Source organism: Dermochelys coriacea, chromosome 1 (genome assembly GCF_009764565.3).
Source record: "Dermochelys coriacea isolate rDerCor1 chromosome 1, rDerCor1.pri.v4, whole genome shotgun sequence".
Classification (NCBI taxonomy): Eukaryota; Metazoa; Chordata; order Testudines; family Dermochelyidae; genus Dermochelys; species Dermochelys coriacea.
This window is the reverse complement of record NC_050068.2, coordinates 30,503,217-30,524,452: the sequence shown is the minus strand read 5'-3', so window position 1 is coordinate 30,524,452 and position 21,236 is coordinate 30,503,217. Positions and strand designations below refer to the sequence as shown.

The window sequence follows — 21,236 nt, the reverse complement described above, 5'->3', positions numbered from 1 at the left end:
GTTCCACCCTTGTGCAGGGAAAGCCCCTGGTGGGCCGGGCCAGCTTGTTTACCTGCCGCATCCACAAGTTCAGCCAATCGCGGCTCCCATGGCCGCGGTTCGCTGCTCCAGGCCAATAGGAGCTGCTGGAAGCAGCGGCCAGTACATCCCTCGACCTGCGCTGCTTCCAGCAGCTCCCATTGGCCTGGAGCAGCGAACCACGGCCAGTGGGAGCTGCTATCAGCCGAACCTCCGGACGCGGCAGATAAACAAACCAGCCCAGCCCACCAGGGGCTTTCCCTGCACAAGTGGCGCTACAAGTTTGGGAACCACTGGTCTATATAATACTTAGTGCTGCCATAAGTGCAGGGGACTGGACTAGATAACCTCTGAAGGTCCCTTCCAGTCCTACAGTTCTATGATTCTATGAAAGTCAAAGGGAGTTAGGTGCTCAATCTACTTAGTCACTTTTGAAAATCCCAATACAAACCTATATGAATCTTTAGGCACCTGAATACCTTTGTATGTCTGGCCCTTAGTCATTTAAGAGCCTAAAAGGATTTGACTGCTAAGTCACTTTTGATAATCGTACCATTGGGCTTTCCGCTGGCCCTTTACACAGGAGTGGATAGGACTGGTTACGAATAACCAGTATCCTTACTGAAGGCACTTTAGTTAGAATAAGGGCTTGCCAGATCAGCCCCCAAGATTGATATATGGTACTATTGATATATGGTACTATTGGTCCTTGTTCAGTACGTGCTTCCAGACAAAAATCCTGTTTCTTTGTTCCTTTTAATTTTGAGTACAGCACCTTAGGATTCTTATAAGGTACCAACACACACAGACACGGATTGAATTAGGAAGTTATAATGGGTAGGTATTTTTGAATGATTGAATTGTGTCAAAGAAAACGGGGTTCCCATAAGTGATTACTCTACTTTGGATAAAACAAATGAAAATTAATAATAAATTAATAATTCTAGAGTTATCATTTGTAATTTTCATATTTTAAAGTAAACTTTAGAAATACTGACTTTTTTATATTACCAAGGATTCCATTTTCAGTTTTCTCTAAATAACTAAAAGACACACTTTAAATGTAACACTATTTATTAAAACTGAATTTTCAATACTTGCCATTCAAAATAGGGAAATAACAGGTGGCATATATAAATTATTTTTTTCATTGCAAAATATCTCCCTCTTGCCTCATAGAAGGCTCTGGTTTTCTTTTTTCTTTTTAATTGCTTCTCTTATCAGTGAGTTGGGTTTTTAAAAATAATAAAAACATCTGAATAAATGATATTACTTCACTGTCTGTTAAGTGACAATAAAGTCAAATGCAGATTGACAAAAATGTCCCAGTAGTACTGGGAAGTCCGATATCATTTTGATTTACTTTGGATTTTAAGATGTTCTCATGTTTATAGTGATGTGAATATTTTATAATGTTGATCCAAACAATTAAACACATGTAGATTACTGACTCTTGCTCTAAAGGAATCAAAACTTCAGTCTTCTTAGTCTGTGGCATAAAGGTATCAGAAAATACATTTAACTGAGAAAGAAGGGTAGTAATAGGTAATCTAGCAGAAAAAATGTTACCCATTTGTTGTGAGCTAATATGAAAATAAAATTCCAAGTTTTCTACTTAACATCAAGTGGTCCCACTGAAACTACTTGCAGAGTAAAGTACTACTCAACATGAGGAGGGTTTCTGAATCCAGCCTTTAATATTAGAGTGGGTCAAATATTGCTTATGAATAATATTTGCCTGCCTTTTCTTCTATATGTGAATGTTCACAAACTGATTTCTGTAAATATAGAGCCAGATCTTCTGCTTGTGTAAATCAGCAGAACTCCATGGAAACCAACTGAGCTACAACTAACTGAGCCCATAGTATTTATCCATAAATATTTGCTGAATAATCTCCAGAACAATTTTCGGGCTCTGGGTTGTTCATAAAGTAGCTGTAGCTCACGAAAGGTTATGCTCAAATAAATTTGTTAGTCTCTAAGGTGCCACAAGTACTCCTTTTCTTTTTGCGAATACAGACTAACACAGCTGCTACTCTGAAACCTATTCATGGTTTGTTATTCACAGTGAGTATTTGACCACTAAATATGGTTTCTGAACCCTGTTTTAGTAACAAACTTTTTAAACAGGAAAATGACAAGTAGCAAAAAATAAAGAACATCCAAAAACACATGCTGTGCACTTTTTAGTCCCAGTTTCCCAAGAAAAAATCATTAATGTTGAGAATTTATGAAACAATCAGATGTTGTAAACATCTGTTTGACATAAATTGTGAATACTGAATTACATGGACCCCCAAAACAATAGTGGAGCAAAGCCAACCTTTTTATTAAATCTATTTTTTTCTATCAGTTGGCTGCCTCTATTTAATATGATAAACCTATTGTCTGACTATTATATACGAGGCAGTGTAGCCTAGTGAACAGAGCACTGAACTGGTACTCAGGATACCTGGTTCTAGCCCCAGCTCTGCCGCTGGCCGGCTGGGTGACCTTGAGCAAGCCATGTTACTAACCTGTACCACAGTTTCCCTGCCTGCAAAATGGGAATAATGATACTTATCTCCTTGGTAATGTGCTCTGAGATCGATGGATGAAAAACACTGTACTATTAATTATTATTCTTATCACATTTGTAGAGTTTATGACATGCAGACCAGCTTTACAAACTCAAACTCACCTCCCTCAGCTGAACAGATGACCGCAATGGGGCTGAAGGGTCCATCTCCTTTGTTATTATATACACCAACTTTCACCTCAAAGGGAGTCAGAGGAGGAACACTTTCATCCCTATAGATGAACTTTGAAGCATCTGAAGATGTCACCATTTTTTCTTTCCACCCTCGTGTTCCATTCGGTCTGAAAGCCACAATGTATCCAAATCCTTCCCCATTCTGAAACTCTTCTGATACTGGCTAAAAAAAGGAAAGTTCAATTAATCAGCAGATATTTTAAACCTTATTACACTGGAAGCAATCACAGTGGGCTAATATAAACTGGCTTCTTAACAGAGGTGATCATGTAAAGCAGCCGTAACAGAACTGATCTCATTACAGCTTACCTGGTAAGGGCAGTCTTTTCTATAGGTTTTGGTGAGGCAGACTAACATCAGTGGACCAAAGATAAATTACACCAGCTGAGGTTCTACCCCGGTGTATCTAATAAGTGGCTGATTCTGCCACCCTTACTCACACTGATTAATCTGCCCGGAATCGGATGAGACTGCTCACAGAGAAAGGCATGATTTTAAGTGCCAGGATAAGTCTTTAGCAACAAATCCAACTCTCTGATTTTTAGTTACCCAATTTTTGAGTGTTACTATTAAGAATAGCTACCATTTCTGGTGGAATTCCCTACGGAGAGGTAGGGAATATAACTGGAAATGGTAGAAATCTTTTAAAACAAAAGAAAATTTTAAGTGCACTCACTCTGCTGTGTATAATTAAAACATATGAAATACCTAGATGTTACTAGTAATTTGGCTAATGACTTTACCTTATGTAAGAAGTTGTGATGCATATTGTGATGTGTTACAAACAGTAACAGCAGAAAGATACTTATAGGACATGGTGGAAACACAAGGTTAGATGAAAACGGGGAAAGCACTGAAATCTTCTGCCTAATTGGAGAATGCATTCTCTCAGGCTGGTGAAAGTGGCTTCATTCTGGTTTGCATTATTTGTTACGGAAATAATGGTTTCAGTTTAGGGCAAATCAATACAGAATGCCAAACTGAATGCTGTGTGATGGTGGCTGGGAAGATAACCTATTAGACAGATCCTCAGGTAGTGTAAATCAGCATAGATTCACTGAAGTGAATGAAACTAGGCCAATTTACATAAATTAAGACTCTGGCCCTCTGTAGGCTTTTCAGTGTTCTCTCCTACATTCCTACCAGAGGGAGGAGTTAATGTAGATGTATTTTAGAGTAGCAGCCGTGTTAGTCTGTATTCGCAAAAAGAAAAGGAGTATTTGTGGCACCTTAGAGACTAACAAATTTATTAGAGCATAAGCTTTCGTGAGCTACAGCTCACTTCATCGGATGCAGTCTCTTTCTCACATGCTGAGTTAGCACTGCATCTTGTGCAGAATTCATAGTACATCAATTGAGGCAGATCAACTTTAGCAGACTGAGTGAGAAGAAAAGCAAAAATGAATAAACTTTACTTTGGGGCAGAGTGGTAGATTCTCCAAGATGTCCTCTGCTCTCATCACATGGAAATGTGAACCTCTTTGAGAACTTAGCACACATTTAAGAAATGATATTTTGTGATCATTGTTAGGATATAGATATTCAGGCCTGTCTGCAAAGGCCTATACTCTAAGAATTTAAGTGTATTCTTATCACTTGGCTAGTTCTAGAGGTATAAAAGAAAGAATCAAAATCACTGTCAGCCGGTGTAAGGGCTTCTCTTACTGTGACAGTCTGAGGCCCTGTGCTTAGGCTAAGGCCTTTGACAAAGCAGCAGAGGCAGCCATAAGCTGGGAAGCGAACGATCCCATCCTCACATTCCAACCTAGTCTCATTGAAATAAGGTGCTATTGGGCTGTTAGGCATTATCAGGACAGGATTGTATTCCCATCACCTCCAGAGAAAGGAAAGTGCCTAGAAAATGTAAAAGGAAACTTAGTTTGATAGCATCCTGTCTGGCAAGAACTCACTTATCAATAGCTGGGATGTGAAATCCTCATTTCTAGGTTGTTCTATCATTGTAGTCCCCATTTCCCTATTGTTTGTCTGTATAATCTCTGTCTGGTTTTGTGATTGTTTCTGTCTGCTGTATTTTGTTGAGTGTAAACTAATTAAGGTGGTGGGCTATAATTGGTTAAATAATCATGTTACAATATGTTAGGATTGGTTAGTTGAATTTCAGTAAAATGATTGGTTAAGGTATAGCTAAGCAGATCTCAAGTCAATCAGGAAGTAAGGGGGGGGAATGGGAACAGGGACTGGGGGTGGGGAAATTGGAATCATGTTTTGCTGGGGGGGGAGTGGGAACAGGGACACAGGTAAAGCTGGGAAGGGGGACACTAAGGAAGGAAACTGGAATCATGCTTGCTAGAAGTTCGCCCCAATAAATATTGAATTGTTTGCACCTTTGGACTTCGGGTATTGTTGCTCTCTGTTCATGCAAGAAGGACCAGGGAAGTAAGTAGATGAAGGAATAAGCCCCCTAACATTCATATTTTGATAAGATTTGCTGTAGGGAACATCAGGACAGTACTCCTTACTTTGCCCTCAATAAGTCAATATGAAACAGGGCCTTTAATCAAAAAGAGTCCCTTACCTCCCATGCTATTACTAATTCATGCCGTCTTCCACTTCTGCCACTTACATTAGCTGGTGCTGTCTTTGGAACTATGAAAAAAAAAACCGAAAAAACCAGAATGTCCAAGTTATTGAAGTTTTCCCCTTAGTAATAACCTACTCCAGAAGACAGTAAACTGTCAAATCAGGTCAAAAATAACAAAAGTTAGAACACCGCAGTAAAGAGAACATGCTTGAGTTTTCTGATCGCATTTTAGGGAATCCTGCAAAAAATTTAGTCAGTTCAAACTGAATACAAACTGCTGAGAAGAGAAGAAATATTCTAGGAAACAAAGTTACTTGAAAAAACAATAACAACAACTGTTCTCCCTGTTATCCCACATTTTAATTTGCTGTTGATTTTTAAGATTATTTTGCTGGAATTATCTTATTAATATTTGTACATTTGTGTGTGTGTTTTTAAAGAGGCAACTAGAAAAGCAAATGCCAGGAACTCTGATGTATTTTAGTGTTCAGGGAAAAGGTTGCACATAGGAATATTGAAATTTGCATAAATTTTCATAAGTGACCAGTGAGTTGAGGTGTTTCAATTTCTGGGAGTCCAACCTGAGACACCTTAATGGGGCCTGATTTTGTAAAGTGCAGAGCACTCATTGTCATCTCAGGTTGGACACGCAACAACAAAAGCACCCCAAATCACTAGTCTTTTTTGAAAATGTAGGCCATTAAGTTTTCTTGATTTGCTTTACAGATATGTATGAATTTATAGAACCAACACAATAGCATATCTGAGAGGATATCAAAGCTACATAGAAAAAATATTACAGCTATCATCAGTATGGGCTGGGTTACTGTATGCTTTCCCAATTTGGAAAATACTAGCTTTCCTTGGATTCACAGAATTTCTTTTCTCTCCTTTACCACATCTACTGAATCTCCTAAAATGACTTATGTGGCATGAATTTATGTACTGTGTGTGGTTTATGCCTACATTCTTTATCTGATTAAAAGCATTCTGGGATAGAAATCTTCTCTTTTCTTCCTCACACATTAGTACATACATCAACCTCAGAAAGGTATTGGGAGGCATTAACCGTTAAGACCTTATTGTATGCAGTTTAGCTTATTTATTGGGTAGCACTGTGCCTTTGAACTACAAAGGGAAAAACATTTAAATAAATGCACACAGTTCCCTCTATTTCCTGTGTTGATCATTAAGGGCTTAAGTTCAATAATAGTATGGTAGAGTTTAGCTGCTGGAAGCTCACACAGACGTCAACATTGATTTGTATGGGCTTTTGGAACCTATAGCAGGTTTCCACTGAAAAAAGAAGAGGAAAAACAAAGGCTCAATTCTGACTTGATTTATCATTGATGTGACTCCACTGACTACATAGGAGTTATTTCTGATTTACATTGATATAAATGAGATTTATATAAACCATATAAATGGTTTGTCCTACAAACCAGGACATTTGTGTGTCTATTTACATATACATATATTTTTAAAATACAAGTTTTGCTCTGGTGTCTGCAGCTCTCACCTGAATGACCTGAGCAATTTCCAAGTATGAATTGCTTCTTTCCTGCTGAGGTATGTTCACCTAGGAAACACAAATGTAGCTTTTCCCCCTTCAATTCCCCACTTGATCATACTTAGTGAGGTTCTATACAGTTATTCTCTGCCAGAAGCACTTGACCTACACGTGATCAGATGATCAAGTGATGCCTTGCAGCCATATTACAAAAGAGGAGCGGAGAAGGAGAGCATTAAGGAGATAAATTGCAGCTGCTTACTGTTTTCTTCAATTGACTTGGATTGTTTTCTCATCTCTTTGGCAAACATCTGAAAACCTTCCTAGTATCCTCATGAGACTACTTGTGGTCTCCTTCATTTCTAGAAGTCGGCACTCAGACACTGTATTTTTAATATTTATGATATGTTACCTCCTTGGTGTCTATGGGCATAGGGTCATTTGACAACCATGCGTGAAGAGAGCAAAATTGTTCTCTCTGATCCTTACTCTGTAACTTTATTTTGTATCCAGTAATGTTTCCTACATGGAACATACACTTTTATCAATGAAAGTTCCATTGAAAAAATGAGTGCAGTTTATGCAATAAATATAAATGTACACTGAAGAAAATTTTGCTGAGAAACTGTTAAATATCACAGTGTTTGGTAATATGATGCATGATTTATGGTTGTAAGACCACAATAAACATGATTTTGATAGTCAACTGGAAGTTAATTAACATGCAATTAACATGCAAATCATCTCTACAACAGAGTGTGGTGTTAAGCAAACTTAGGATCCAATTTCAAATCTTCCTAAGAATTACATCGATGAGGTTTCTTTGTTAGTATGAAGAATGTATGCCTTGTTGACTTTGATGCTATGTTACCAATTCAGAACACTGTGCTCTTTTGAAGTATCCAACTTGAGGGCCTTATTTGTAGTTCAACCAGAAAGGAGGACCAGTGTCTTCTTTCTAGAGGATTCTTGATAATAGTCTAACAGACTGAAGCCCTACTTAAATGAATAAATGTTAAAAGAATAAACCTGTCAAAAGAATGAATCTCCTTTGCAGCAAACTGTAAAATATACAGTCATACAGTGAAACTCTCTCAAATGAATAACCATTAAAAGAGTAAATGTGTCAAAGGAATAAATTTCTTCTGCACTGCACCAAACCACAATATATACAGTCACAAGGGAACACTCTGAAATGAATAACCATTAAAGGAAGAAAACTATTAAAAGAAAACATTTTTTTTGGTCACCAAGGCTGTATATTGGCAGTTTTCCACAGCAACATCACTTTTATATCACAGTATGTAGTTTTATAACTGTATTTATTCACTCATAAACTACGTTTATTGCCACATAATTAGTATCTTCCTGGTCTTCAAGATATTAATGATAAGCAGTGATACACACAGAGATACTTTTGCATTAAATATTGATGTGGTGGTATACTAACCTAGCCAGAAAGAATCAATTTCTTCCTGTAAATGACAGAGGAATAAGGGCAGCACCCCGGAGTTAAAACCTCCATATTTTAGTGTCTATTAGAGGTCAGCAACATGGTGTTATGCGTTATGAATATATTGGGCCTCCATTAGTAGTGGTGTGCCCCTTAACTATAGTACTGTTCTACAGAGTCACCGGTTTAATGCTAAGAGGAAAGAGTGCAACCTACTGGAATATGAATACCACGTCCCTTTGGCTGAACATTGTTTTGGGACATGCATAGGAAGATCCCATCCAAACATACCACCTGGAAAACTGACTCTTTTTCTGAAGGTGCATAATTTATCTCTGTTGGAGGCAGTGCTTGTGGTAACATTACTTTTTACACAGTTCTGAAAGTGCTGGGGATGTGGGGTGGGTTGGACTATGTGTGTCAGATTAAGTTATGTTAATCTTCCAAAAGGTATTGATGTCCACGCCTCAAGTTACGTGGGATAAAACACTCCAGTCCTTACACAGGTAAAACTCCCAATGACTTCACTATGAATTTGGCAAGAATAAAAACAGTGAGATTTGTCCCATGATGATTTGGCTAAAACTAACGGTAGGCCTGGCTGTAAAAGTGGTGATTTGTTTAAAATAAAATTAAACATGAGAAAAACATGCAAACAAAAAAAGCCTTTGCCTCTCACAGTAGCCTAAAAAGGAAAAAAAAATCTAATGCTCTTGAAAAGCCAACACAGGAAATTTAGACTTGAACAGCTTTATGAAGGATCTGACAGTGCTCTTAAAATATGAGGGAAGAAAGGGCTACATCTACATGACAGGAAAAAGGAGACACACAAAGCCTAATGAAGTATAAACAAGAGGCAAGTTGTCCAAGAAATCATGAATAACTTTTCTACACAAGCTAATTGCACTTTTATTAACAGCATTGGACTTACCTTTAGGAAAACACACACACACACAAACACACACATACATAGGATAAACTTCAATGAGGATTTTTATATTGAATGGCTGTAGGATGTGGTGGAATTAGTATCAAAAGAGACCAATTATAAAAATAAACATATCTTGAATGTTGTGCAGTAAAGTGATTAGAGTACATGCCTTCGCTGCACTGCCATAATGAGCTGAAATAGATGCTGACAACAACAGACTAATTCTAGCTTCCAGAAACTGGTTGTTATACAGTAGGTTTTAGCAATTAAAATAATGTTAGCAGTGCACATCATTGGCCTAAGGCTGCTTCCAATAAAACAAAAGGTAAAATTTCCATTGATGTCAATGGAAAGAGTAGTGCTGCACAGCACCTTTAAAAATCTCACCTACATATTTAAAATTAAAGTCATCTGAATGTTTATGGAGATAGCACAGTATTATTAAAGTCAGCAGATTGTAATCTCTTTGTGGTTGGGGTCTATCTTCCTTCCTCTTTGTCAAACATTGGTTACCATATTTTCAAAAGCAGGCACTGCTTTGGGGTGCATAACTGAAACGTCCTATGCCTGGCCTTCAGACATTCCATAGCTCCACTGATTTTTATGGCAGTTGTGGTAGCTCAACTCTTCTGAAATGTAGTTCAATGTGTCTCCAGTTGAGCACCTAAAAACTGAAGCATCCCCAACACATTAGTGTGGTCACGTCCGCAAATGCCATCCTCATGAATAATGTGGCATTAAGTAAATAAATAATAATACAATCAGTGTATGTATGTATTTCTATGTATTTAAGGAAATATTAAACAACCTTCTTTCAATTATTCAAGTTATGATGTTCAAGGAGAGTAATGATCAATACATGTTTTAATAGGGTACCATGAGCAATTTATGATTATTTATTTGTATTACAGTAGCATCTAAATGCCATACCCAACATGAAAACCCACCGTATGGGGCACTGTACAAACACGGAGAAGTGACCCTTGCCTTGAAGACATTACAATCTAAATAGACAAAATAGAAACAAGTATTGTTATGCTCTTATTTTTCACATGGTGAACTGTTTACATGATCAAGATCACACAGAGAATTTCTGGCAGATCCAGGGACTGAACCCAGCCAGCTTACTGCCTTATTCACAAACCCATCCTTCCTCTCCTTAATTGCTATCATCATGAAGATATTTTTTGCAAAAATATTATTTATATAAAGGTTAAAGCATCCCATCTAAAAAAAGAGAAGATTTTGACTCTGCTTCATTCCTAAGGGAAGATAAATTATTAAACTTGTTTTTAGTCCTTATGAAAATGCTTGTTCAAGGAACTTCTACAGCTTCCGTTTGTTTGTTTCTTTTACAGTTTTTTTATATCTGTTAAGACTTGTACTTAAAAAAAAATCTTTTCTTGGTTTTTGATCTCAGTTAAGAAATAAGATTTGTCAACAGCTTGACAAAACTTCCTAATCCAAGGACCAAAGTAACAACAAACTCAGCAGTTTTTTTGTCCTTGTTTTTCTTACATATATTCTGCAGTACACATCTGGAAAGCTGACAAATGTTAAATAAAAAAAATCTTTCTTAGCATGAAAGGCCAGCCCTCACATTGTCATTCTCCCAGGAAAACATTTCCTCCTCATCTGTACTGGAACAAGATGTGAAAATGTGTCAGCTTTTCTGAAGAAGTAATGCACCATATTAAACTGATTGGAAAATAATGGGGGGGGGACAACAGCATACACTTAGTGTTAAGTTTTCTTTGGTGTGTAGGACATTTGAATTTTAGTACTAAATAAGCATAATTGCCATTCACTTGTAATATCTGATGCATGACTGCACCATAGTGGCTGAGTCCCTCAAAAACTACAACAAAAGGAACTGTGGACTTAAGTGCTGTGATAGAGATATCAGGAAAATATCAAAAGACAATATCTTGAATTTTCCAGTTTGTTTGCAGGTAACACACAATACTGTACTTGGATTTAGCTCCTGCAATTTTATATACCAGTTAGTGGATTGTTTTAAAACATACCCATGCAATCAGTAGTTCCTATCTGTGATACCCTGCCACCCCAGTATTCACCACTGTCATGTAATACAGACAATACACCTTGAAAAGCTGAGGGGCAAGGACTGAACTGTGGGAAGTGATGGTTTCAGCCTAGAAGAATCTTTAGCCTGTATGTGAAAACCTGGGAAAGCCAAGGCAACTTGTGCTTTAAGAATCTGCCAGCCTGTTTATAACTCAGGGGGAGAATCTACTAATTTATATTCTATCTATCTAGTGTGTTAAGCTTAGTTTGTGGTTTTTGTTTATTTACTAAAGTAGTCTGCTTTAATCTGTTTGCTATCACTTATAGGCACTTAAAATTTATTCTTTGTAGTTAATAAACTTGTTTTTGTTTTCTATAAACCAGTTTGTGCAATTCTGGGGGGTGAAAAGCTGTGCATATCTTCCTCCACATTGATGGAGGGGGCAACTTTCATGATCTTAGGCTGTAGAGATTTCTGTGCAGGGGAAAACAATACAATTTTGGGTTTACACTCCGGGGCAGGGGGGGAGTCACTTGGCTGCTGGGCAATCCCTGAGCACACAGAGCTGATCTCAGTGTCAGTGTCCTTTTGCAGCTGGGTGTGGCCCTGACTGTGTGTGTGCTAGAGGAGGCTTGAAGGCTTGGCACAGCAGGACTGGGTGAAGGATCCCACGCTGGTGGAATGGGCGGGCTCAGTGGGACCCCAGTAATCAGGTGGTACCCAAGAGGGGCAACCCGTCACACTATCTTCTTTCTATTTTTGCTTTTGGGGCTCCTTCAGGAGCCATCTTGCCCTCAAAGGCCTTAGTTGTCCATTTAAACATTGGCAAATCTCAATACAGCAGTGGATTTGATTGTAGAATAAAATTAACAGTAATTTGTAGAAATGCTGAAACCTTTTTTCTCCAGCTCAAACAAAACAAAACAAACCCAACCGCCCCAACCCCCCAAACAACAAACCAGACCAAAGAAGCCAATTTTTCACTGTGGCATATTGATTCTTTAGTGTAACGCAAGGAAGGCCTAACTTAGAAGAAAGTTGATTTATTTATATTTTTAATCCTATAGACAATTTTCTACAACTAAATGTCATCAGCCTATTAGCTCAGAAAATCAAGTTTACATGCACAATTAGCAGGTTAAATTCTAAGTCTACTCAATTTCTCTCCTACCCACGTTTTACCATGAATAGATAACGTTATTGACGCTCTGCCCCCAGGCTCCAAATGCCCGGTTGCTGTCATGGAATATCTGGCATGTTTAAATTGATGTTATTTGCTCTTTTCACCTTGCGGACCTATAAAATATGTATGAAGACTAGAATTAACAGAATTACTGGAACTGGCTGTGAGTTAGATGTGCCAGAAAATCACAGTATTATCCATTCCAGTGAAAGGAGCTATGAAGAGCAATCATATTAACTAAATATGAACTAAGTAACAAGATTAGGGTTTAATTAGAAAATTAAGGCAAGTGGAAACCCTGTTTATTATTCTGTCCATTACCAGCTATTGCTGCCAGGGGTATTTAATTACTATAGTAGTATAAAGTCCTGTTAATGATTTGCGGAAGAGGGATAAAAAATGGGGGGCAATGAGAGAAAGAGACTCTATTCTCAAATCAAGCTTGCATAAGCTACTAAATTACACCTGTCAATTTCCATTTAATTATTTAAAAAATGGTAGATGAATTACACATTCACTGTTGTTGTGGATTATCTGTATGGGCATGATCATGTCTTGTGGGTGACAGCTCTGTGTTGGAGGTGAGGCAGAATCACATTGCTCAGCCGAGATGTGTGTTATCCCAGAGCTCTCATAAGCCCAGAGGCCACCTGCCTGCCATAAATGTGGAGTGCATCGAATGTCCTCACAGACTGGAGGCATATCTGGAGCCATATCTCTTTGAGAAGAATTAAATTTCTTTCCACACACATTTTCTTGAAGGATTCATATCTTCCCCAGTAGAACATGAGACCTTCTGCAGTTACCAGTTGTTGAAGTGTCCTGCAGTAAACTGGGCCCATGGAATCTGGCTGTAAAAAGATGTCCTTTGCATTGGAGAGAGAGGACCAGAAACTAAGGGGCAGAGCAATCTCACTAGTCCACAGCTAGCAGAGTGAATCTGTGGATTCCATTTTGAAGTTCTGAGTTTTGGTGAACTGGTTCATTCACTTCAGCTCAAATAAAGGGCTGATTCCTCCTCTCTTGAAAGCCAAGATGCACCTGGAGAAAATCCTAGTAAATGCTATGCTTTTTGGGTGTCAGAGTATTTGCAGGGAATGAGCTCTACAGGCCTAGGAAAGGTAGGGGCATGTGTGTGTGTTGACTGCTCATCTGGGAAGTGAGGGAGTCTGAGAAACTCAAGATAATAGCTCTGGAGACTATGGAAATAGACCAAGGATCAAAGAAAATAGCTTCCCAATGTGCCGAAAAAAATGTGAAAGCTGTGGAAAAAAAAGGGCAGAAAACACTAGGGCTCCCATGGAAAAATGCTAGGGCAAGAGGTACAACAAAGATGTTTTCTTTTTGCCACACCTCTTTGATGTTTCCTTCTCTGTTTGTTCCATGTTTCTTGATGACAAAAACCAAAACTCCACTCCAGAGGAGAGACAAAATGGCAGCCAATCAGAGAGGTTGCCTCCTGTATATTATTATGAGCTAGAAATCAAATGGGAGATGTGAACGAAGGAGCCCAAAAAGGTTACGAAAATACTTAATAGTGATTGGTCACAACACAGGTACTGTACAATCACAGACCAAGCCACAGAACATTGTCCATCATTTCCTATACCAGAAACTATCCCAGCAATTTAACCAGGTGGCTGTTTGTATCATGAACCAGCATTCCCATCATTCTGTCTCCTCTCATGGTAAATAGGACCCTTGTATCTGAGGCTGAAGGACATTTAGAAGGCACTACCAAACATACTTTGGAGAGCTGCAGGGGCTATTTTTTTTCATTTAGATTTTCCCAGTTGTATTGAGAGAACACTTCAATTTACTAAGCATTATTGAAAATATGTGTGTTGACTAAAATCAATAAAAACATAATATGAAACTGTATAAAAATAGAAAATGGTGTGTTGAAAATAATAAGATGGAAAGTCCTCCTTAATTAAACAGAATGAATGGTAAAACAAAGTAGGGTAGAAGAAAATTAAAGAAAAATGAGTAATAATGAAGGAATTTAGAAGTTTTCTGTTCAAAATGTTAAAGTGCAGTTTTCAACTAAAGACTCATTGATTATACCCTGCGGCCTGCCACTTCCCGTAGTTGCCATTGTCCGGGAACAGTGAACCGCGGCTTCTGGGAGCTGCATCAGGCCATGCCTGAGGACAGTCAACAAAATGTCTTGCAGCCCACAATCAGATTACTCTGATGGGCTGCATGCGGCCCACGGGCTGCAAGTTGCCCACCATTGGTTTACACAGTCTGTCTAAACAAAGAAGAATCAAGTCTTCTTTATGCCTGCACATCATAACTCTGTAATCACATATCCATAACCTGAATCTTTCCTCACCCCATATCTTCCTGGTATATGAGATAATTATGCTTGTCCTCCAAATCCATCATTTAAGCTCCAATCCTGCAACTGAATCTACTGGCACGGACCTCTGACTTCATGTAGAATCCAGTTTCAAGACTGTGGCTTTTGAGTGTAAGCTTTTCAAGGCAGAGACCCATATTTTTCTGTGAAGCACTGGAGATACCTGAGGCCCTATACAATTATGAATAATTTGTAAGTTTGCTACTACTGATATCTGTGTCAGTTTTCCGTAAACGTAGTTCATTAAGACAGGTTTCAGAGTAGCAGCCGTGTTAGTCTTTATTCACAAAAAGAAAAGGAGTACTTGTGGCACCTTAGAGACTAACAAATTATTTGAGCATAAGCTTTCGTGAGCTACAGCTCACTTCATTGGATGCATTTGTAGCTCACGAAAGCTTATGCTCAAATAATTTGTAGTTCATTAAGTTATCATTAGGAGTAAACATTTTAAAACTCTCTTTCTATATTTTAACAAATTGGAAAGCCACCCCTTGTTGAAATTAAAAATAATCTTCCTTTTTTTCCTCTTTTTTTAAAAAAACCCCAACAAACAGACGGACAACTGGATAGTGTTTTCACTAATGAGAAGATTCTGAAACAGAGGCAGTGGCAACTGATTTCTGGTTCATCATGCTGTCTTTAACACATATACTGAATGACAAATTTACCATTTACTTCAGCTTGTTCCAAAGCCATACATTGATTTATTGACATTTGTATGGGATTTAACATGCCATGCTCCAAAACACACACTTAAAACGAGAAATATTCTGTAGTTACAAATGTTATAGGGAAAGAAAGAGAGCATCAAACTGGGGATGGGAAGATATTTAAAAAATCATGTAGAATGACCCTATTTTAGTTCATTAGTCACAAAGTTTTCATTTAATAGCAAATACAAATGTATTTAACCTGTAGGTTTGATCCTGGGCACTTGAGCATCTAAACTCACATCTCTACCACTTGAGTTAAAAAAAAACAATAGTAGGCTGTCATCATTTATGTGTACCAGCCACTAGATAGGGACATAACACATGTGTCATCCAGTCCCAATATTCTTCCTCTACTGATTGTTATGTATTATTGATTGAAATCTCACAGCTAAAACCACAACAATTGTCCAAAGAAAAATAAAAAAATGGTGGAGGTAGGGAGGACTTTTCATTGGGGTCATGGGAAAATGAATTAGAAAATGCAACTTTTGTTTGGCAAACAACTGAAAAGAAATGAAATAAAACAACCCCCACACATAACATGACTGCAAACTACAGCATTAAATTTTCAAAACCCAGATGGTAAGAAAAATACTCATTCATGCCTAAAATACATCTGGTCCATTAAAACACAGGATATGCATTCATAAATCTGAGAGAATATAAGCTTTTGGATGCAGCCTATCACCTGAGATAAGCTTCTCTTGGAATGTCTGTGTCCTCTCTGATTTGCATCATCTGCCTAACCAGAGAAGTAGTTAGAACATTTGGGTTCAACAGAATTAGTAATACCATTCCTACATATGGTACAAAACCAGGGAAAGCATAAGGCTGATGGTAAAAGCTTTTCCAAACACTATTTTAAATGGAGTAGGTCATATATTTTTCATATTGTTTTTCTTTTCTTCCTTCAGATTGTAATGGAGCAAAGTATGAAGCATATGGAGCTCCTGCTTAAAAACAAAAGGAGAGAGAGAGGTAGTGTGTGACTAAAACAGAGTGAACAAGGCACAGAAGTCTGATAAAATGTACCCTTTGGCAGGAAGGAATGAAAATCCATTGACCTGCATGCAGTTCTATGACTGTACAGTGAAACCTATTTTTAAAACAACAACAAAGTGGCTATTTAAAACAGAAAAAAAAGTTCTTTATTATGACTACAGATAATATATATATATACATAACAATCAGTCTAACGGCATCTATCATGACTGTTTTAAGAATGACTGTTTATGTGTGGTTTCTATTGCAAGAGTGGGTGGATGAGGTTCTGCGGCCTGCAACGTGCAGGAGGTCAGACTAGATCAGTGGTGGGCAACCTGCAGCCCGTAACCTGCTGGCGGGCCATAAGACAGTTTACACTGACCGTCCACAGGCATAGGTGCTGTCAGCTCCCAGTGGCCACGATTCACTGCTTCTGGCCAATGGGAGCTTCTGGCAGACGTGTCTGCAGATGGTCAATGTAAACAAACCGTCTTGGAGCCCACCAGTGGATTACCCTGACAGGCAGCGTTTGGCCCATGGGCCGCAGGTTGCCCACCACTGGACTAGATGATCACGATGGTCCCTTCTGACTTTAAAGTCTATGAGGCGATGAGTCCACAGACCAGTGAACTATGGCTCTAATGCACATAATTAACAAAGCTCAAAGGCTGACCCTTTTTATTCCAGAACTATGAATGCAGATAGACTATGGCATTACCACTTGCAATCCTTACAATCTCCCCTCATGAAAAGATAGAAAACAGAATGAGACGTGACTAACCGATTCATCTAATTATTCATTTATACAAATGGTAAAACTGTAAGGCCAGCAGATGCTAGTTATAGAACAACAGACTTCTGAAGCTTACTGCATGATCTTCTACTACATGAGCTAAAAGTCCAATAGCTCTTAGTCAAGGCTGTAGAAGACTCATCAATCTCTACATGATCTAGGTGCTACTCAGTGGGGACAGAGCACCACACCCAGCAGGCATGGGTTACAAAAGCATGGCTGGTTTCATTTAAGCTTGAAAACATAACTACTCTATGTGATTAACACCCTACTTACAAGTCACTTAATGGAAAACAAAACAACCAGATGTGATGTTAAATAGTGACAGGAAAAAGCCTCAAGTGTTCAGAAGTTGAGATCCACTTGGATGCTTACATCCAACCACATGTCTGTCTCCCACCCTTTTCCCTAAACACATATCCTCTCCCTGGATTTGTCCCTTCATCTAAATAGTTCAAAATAAGATTCTCTCATGTTTCCTTTCTGCCACATAGAACTTGTTTCTCCATCCCCCTAGTCTTTCGATAAATTGTGCTTAAGCTCCCAAAATTTTGGACATTTGCATTTCCAAGAGGTCTGAATAACGTACTGATTATGTAGTGTTTTTTGCTAAAGAGAAGATTCTCAAAAGTGAGGCAGTAGCAACTGATTTCTGGTTCACCATGCTGTCTTTAACAGATGCAGTAAATGACAAATTCACCATTTACTTCAACTTTGTCCAAAGCTCTTAACTGGTTTATTGACATTGCATGCCACAACCAGGAATGTTCTGGGTCTTCCACGGAGGCACACACACAATTCACTGTGATATACAAGGAAATATCCAGAATGCACTGGATTGGAATACAGCAGCAGTGGATCCAGCAGACACAGTAGAGGACTAGTAGGATTTCATTTGACTTTCAAAACAATTGAACTTGTGAAGGATTTATAATGAAGAAAATGGGACAGATAGGGACTAGGTGACAGAAAGTCCTGGGAGGAGGAAAGAATAATGGTCATGTATGAGTCTGCAGTAGAATGATGTCTGATTCTGTTCATAAACCAGCAAAGTCTCCTGGGAGATCATGGATCAAGAAGGGTCTGGAGCTGCAGGTTAGAGGACAGTGAGCTGTAGAAAGCAGAGGACACAGTGTAATGGCCTAACACTTGAAGGTAAGAGAGGGCTGGGCATCCCAAACTAAAAAATAATTTTGTTTTGAATGAACAAGCTCTCCCATTGGAAAAATATATCACACTAGATTAGTAGTGATTGCCAACAGTGATGTCTGCAAGAAGCTTTTGAAAGATATTAGTTTTTTAAAATTTCTTTAGTCCTTATGGTTCCTACAGAATAAACTTGTAGCTTTCAAAGTTCTTACCTGCTTCACTGGTTCTGATCACTCGAGATGGTGCACTTGGATCCCCAGTCCCGATTTTGTTGGTTGCTACAACTCTGAATTCATATTCCACCCATGGGTTCAGTTCTACTGCCACAGCAGATTCCATGTCACCACTTATGTTCTCTGGAACTGTGGAGAGCAAAGACAATGTGTAAATCATTAACTCACCTGAAACTCATGTGTAATATGCCAGTGGTGTGTGGAACTGAATTTTACAATATTAAAGATGACTGAAGGTAATGGAAATCAAACTCATCAGTGTGTGTGTGTGTGTGTGTGTGTGTGTGTGTGTGTGTATATATACATATATATGTATGTTTATTTAATGCTTCTGAAAGATGGCTGATTAACTATTTGAAAACAGAAATCCTCTCTTTATCCACAGCTACAACAGGGACAGCCACACTGCAGACATGCTGTTAAATGACATCCAAATGCAATTTTTAAATGTGGACCTTTTACTTTTTTATCTTCTTTTATAATCTTATTAATCTTTTATTTTCATCATCATCCTCTGCAACTGGTGTAGGTTGTTCCTATTCTCTTGAGCCATGAGTTTTGAACTCAGCCTACTGATATTATGTTAAAAATATTTCTCTCACTTGTTTTTACGGTCTGCCAGCCAAGTGAAAATGGGCTGCGCGCTTGTAAGTTGTATGTGGAGATAGGGCTGTGGTTGTCTGCCCCAGGACTCCAGGAAAGCGTCGCCGTGGTTTCTGTAATTTCCTCAACTATCACTATTCCTGGGGGACCAGGAGGACCTAGAAATAAGGTGAAAGAATAAGAAGAACCGCACTGTCATGCCAATTCAGCAGCACTAACACAGGATACACGTTTCCATAACGACATGATGCCGTTCAGTATTCATGAAATACTTAGTTAAGATGCACATCACTGAGGTGGTTGATTTCTATGATTTCTGATGACAAATTATGATTATTTCTATTTTTTAATGCTTCATGAGGGAGAAGCAATTAACATGTCAGAGTGATAGCTGTGGAATTAGAAATAGAAACAGGAATTTTAAAAAAAAATCACCAATTACTTTATTCTTTAATTTTTTAAAACCGAAGATAAATAAAAGTAAAATAGCAACCTTTAAGAAGCATCTAAGCTTAAACTAAACAGCCATATGTTCCTTTCCTCCCTTATAATAACCTTGCACCATCTACTTGCAGTATTCCTTGCTCTGCTTCATCAGAACTCAAGCCCTGAGCCAGCAGCTGGATCTATGTGGGCAAATCCTTAGGCACATTAGAAGTCCCATTTAAGTCAATGCACAGACCCTATTACAGGTCTCAGACTGTAAACTCTTCAAGGTAGCGATGATGCCTTAAAAGCCCACAACATGTCATGTGCCGTAAAAGTAATAAATAATAATGATATGAAATTAATAAATATAAAGCAAATTTTGGATGTTTGTAGAGGCAAATACCACAGTCTGTTGATATAACAAATGAACCATGTTCAAAGTAAAACTAAGATCAATAGGTGTCTTGAAAACCACTAAATTTTGATAATCACCAAATCAAGAATTCAATATATATATTGAGTCACACATTCAATCATTCCCTGCATCATCTAATAGCTTGCTTGAATGTTTTTTGTTTTTCATTTAAGTTAATATTCCAAAGGATATTGTTTGTTACAAGGTCCAGGAAAAAAAATCCCAAACAACAAAATTGCTTTTCATCTCCTGAGAAGTGAAAAATATTATTATACTGTACTCAGCTGCAGACAATCATAATGAATTATTTTTATTTGCATATGTTATTTGATTAATTAAGATTGCTAACAGAGATGAATCAGAACCAAAAATATAGATATGAACACCCCACGTCTTCTCCAGTTGCTACAGACGTCAGTGCTACTGGACTCTGAGAACATATTAACTACCATAATGGATCAGTATCCACTCTCCAGCAGTGGTGAGAAGCAGGAAGGGGCATGAACCCTACAGTAAGGTTAGTTTTATTATGCAGGTTCTGGGTGGTGTCGGTGGTCTGCAATATACAAGTCAGACTAGGTGATCTGGTGGTCCTTTTTGCCTTAAACTCTATTACTCTATGAGTAGGCAAAAGTGGAATAATCTGACCCCAAAATAAATCTTACCCTGGCCTCTTATAGTTAGAGATTGGCTTAAACCCTGAAGCACAAGATTTAAGATTCCTTCAGAAAATGTTCTCATAATTATGACACATCTGAATATTCTTGATATCCACATAAATATTTTTCTGAATCTTAAATTCTTGGTTTCAACAACTTTCTGTGGCAATACATTCCACAGTTTAATTACATGTTGTGTGCAAAGGCATTTCCTTCTACTGGTATTGAATTTCCCAATTGAATGTAAAATGAAGTAACTTATGTTATAACCAGTCTTGTGCCAAGATTTTCTATCAGTATGTATGTAATCATAAGCATATATTGGCTTCTTTTGGCCCTTCAGATGGCAATAATGAACCCACGATTGAATTGATGCTAGCAACTCTGATCAAAGTTAATGGGAAAGTCAGGGAATACCTGGTACCAAGTGGATTTGGGGGTTAAACTGATGAACTCTAGGTTGTTTTGAATTTCA

At 38.1% G+C, this 21,236-nt stretch overlaps 1 protein-coding gene across 2 annotated transcripts in view; it reads right to left on the bottom strand.

The window, feature by feature from the left end:
• The window catches only part of CNTN5 (contactin 5), a 1,042,858-nt gene that overhangs the window by 32,783 nt on the left and 988,839 nt on the right, over positions 1-21,236 (bottom strand). For both annotated transcript variants that reach the window (XM_038372749.2, XM_038372738.2), the window contains 4 exons: positions 19,258-19,416; positions 18,635-18,784; positions 5,307-5,377; positions 2,699-2,933 (listed from right to left, as the gene is read on the bottom strand). In XM_038372749.2, the coding sequence (XP_038228677.1) occupies positions 2,699-2,933; positions 5,307-5,377; positions 18,635-18,784; positions 19,258-19,416 (615 nt within the window). The remainder of the gene's footprint in view (positions 1-2,698; positions 2,934-5,306; positions 5,378-18,634; positions 18,785-19,257; positions 19,417-21,236) is intronic.